The sequence below is a fragment of the Buceros rhinoceros genome, unplaced genomic scaffold (genome assembly GCF_000710305.1).
Source record: "Buceros rhinoceros silvestris isolate BGI_N320 unplaced genomic scaffold, ASM71030v1 scaffold38919, whole genome shotgun sequence".
Lineage (NCBI taxonomy): Eukaryota > Metazoa > Chordata > Aves > Bucerotiformes > Bucerotidae > Buceros > Buceros rhinoceros.
The window spans coordinates 22,273-24,546 of NW_010431634.1; the positions used below are offsets into that span (position 1 = coordinate 22,273).

At 43.8% G+C, this 2,274-nt stretch overlaps 1 protein-coding gene across 1 annotated transcript in view; it reads left to right on the top strand.

Annotated features, from left to right (window-relative positions):
- Nucleotides 1-1,205: 1,205 nt before the first annotated feature.
- LOC104499908 (dedicator of cytokinesis protein 2-like) overlaps nucleotides 1,206-2,274 on the top strand; it is a gene marked incomplete at its 3' end in the record, with an annotated part of 24,033 nt that continues 22,964 nt past the window's right edge. Inside the window, exon 1 of the mRNA XM_010143479.1 lies at nucleotides 1,206-1,242. Within this exon, the coding sequence (XP_010141781.1) occupies nucleotides 1,206-1,242 (37 nt within the window). The remainder of the gene's footprint in view (nucleotides 1,243-2,274) is intronic.

Genomic DNA, 2,274 nt, shown 5'->3' on the forward strand with positions numbered 1-2,274 from the left:
TCAAGGTGGTTTTCCTCCAGAAATAAGTACTAGAATTCCATGTGCAATGAGACAGATGGGCAGTTGTGCTTCTCATGATTGCTGGTTAAAACCAAGAAATGACCTGTCACGTGTTATCAAACACCGTGATGGATGTAGTGCAGCACTGCTAAACAGCTTTGATAAACGATGATTGCTAAATTGCAATGAAATAGCCAGAGAACAGGGCTGTATGGAGCAGCAGATAAAACAAAGAAACACTGACTTTTTAAAGCATTTCCTGTTTGTTTGTTGCTTTTTTAAGTTCTTCACTGTAAGTAAAGAACATGAATGAAGGTGACACACTTGCCTTCAGTTTGGCATGTTGTTCTTAATCCAAATTACAACCAACCTGGCTTAATCTTTGCACATCCAAAATGCCGTTAGATAAGGTAGCTCACAGAGCGGCCTGTGGGACAGTCAAGGTGGCAAATGTACCATCTAACCATCGATGGCTTTTTGAAGTTTTGTCTTGACAGTCTTTTTAAAAGTGCTGCCTTGTGTAGAGAATAAGGAGAAACTCTCCTACTTTTTCCTCCGAAGGAGAACTGACAGAAGTAAAAAGGAGCAGCTGAGGTTTGACATGTCGTGGCTTTGTCCTCACTTCACTTCTCTTACGAGGGCTGGTCTAATGGGAACCACAGATCCTCACTCCGGAACAGGGTAGAAGACAGCAGTTGTTAATGTGTAGTGTCTTGTGGAGTCAAATCTTTAAAACCTGGATTTGGTGGTGTTTAAGAAATAAGGTCCCCTTGATGTTTTGAAACTGAACTAACCAGTATTAGAGGTTGTTGCTGTAGCTGGGCTTTGCACACAGCAGCCTTCCAGCTTAAACCTGAATCGTAGGGGCGGTGCAGGAGAGGACTAGGGTGGTTTTGCTCCTTTTTGCCTGCTTAGTTGTTACAGCCAGTATCATGCAGCTGAAACACCCAGTTTGGGATTCCCCTCCCCCATGACACTGGGGTACAATATCTTGAGTTGAGAAAAGAGGAAGGAAGCTCAGAAGCAAATCTCACAGACGCCACACAGCCGCCTCAGCCAGCCTGCCTGCCAGCCCCCCCTGACAGCAGCTCAAACGGATCTTGCTTCCAGTGCCTTTGTTGGTTGCCCCTCCTGAGGCCTGCGTCCTGTAAACCTTGGTTCCCCTGGTGGTGGGCATCCTTTGGAGCCTCACGGATTCACGTATGATGGCGAGATGGCACAAGACGGACAAGAGCGGTGTGGGTATGTAACTCAGTAATCTGCCATTTGAGTTTTGTCTTTGACTTCTGAACAGGATGTGGGCAGGTGTTTTCGCTAGTGTGATGGGTTAACACCCTCCTCTTCACCATGGTGGCTTAACTGAAATGATCAATTTAATGTGAAGTTTTAATCTTTCAAACAGAATGGCAAGAGAGACAGAAGTGTCAGCTTGGGAGGTGTAACCCTTTCACCTCATGACACGCGCTCACCCCTTTCAAATCCCGCACTCTCACAGCTGGGCAGCTTTCCCCACCGCAGTATGTTAGGAGCAGAGGCAGGCAGTAGCGTGCTGTGTAGTAAGTAGTAGCTAGAAGTTACGGGGAACAAATGCAGGGGAAGAGGAGTCCTGGAGCTGCTTCCGAGAGACTGTTACTTGGGGTTAGCGTTACAGAAAAACATACACATGAGTTGGTAAATAAGACTTTTTGGAAGGAGGGTCATCTTCCAACAATTTTTTTCTTGAGATGAATGGTGTTAACTTGCAGAAAGGACTGGACATCTGTTAAAAGTCCTACAGTTAGGTATCAAACATGAAGTGCTTGGAAGAAACATCCTGCTGCAGTTAACTGCACCTTTTCAGTAGAGCAGACTGTTAGTCTTGTACTTCTTAAGTTTTATTTTACCCACTGGTGCATAGTTATTTATCTGGAATCCCCAAATTCTTCTAAAAGACATTTTTTGTTCTAAGACCACCATAGTATTTTGTGATGTGCATCTAAGCCTTTCGGTTTGCTAACTACCCAACTGGCTTCATGAAATGAGTCATCAAGGAATTAATAAGAGGAAAAGAAATGTCTTCCTGTTCAACTTCCATGTGCAGCAGTGGCAGAATTGTGAAATGGATTCTGGTGGCAGTTTATATTACAAAATAAAGGATGTGAATATTTTCTGTCTCAGTTTTACAAAGAATAAGTACTTAATTTTTGCAATTGTTTTTCTGAAAGCTGTTGTATTGGAGGGGAATTTGTTGGATGTGTTCTCTCTGTCCCTGTACTAGTGACAGATGTTACCTCG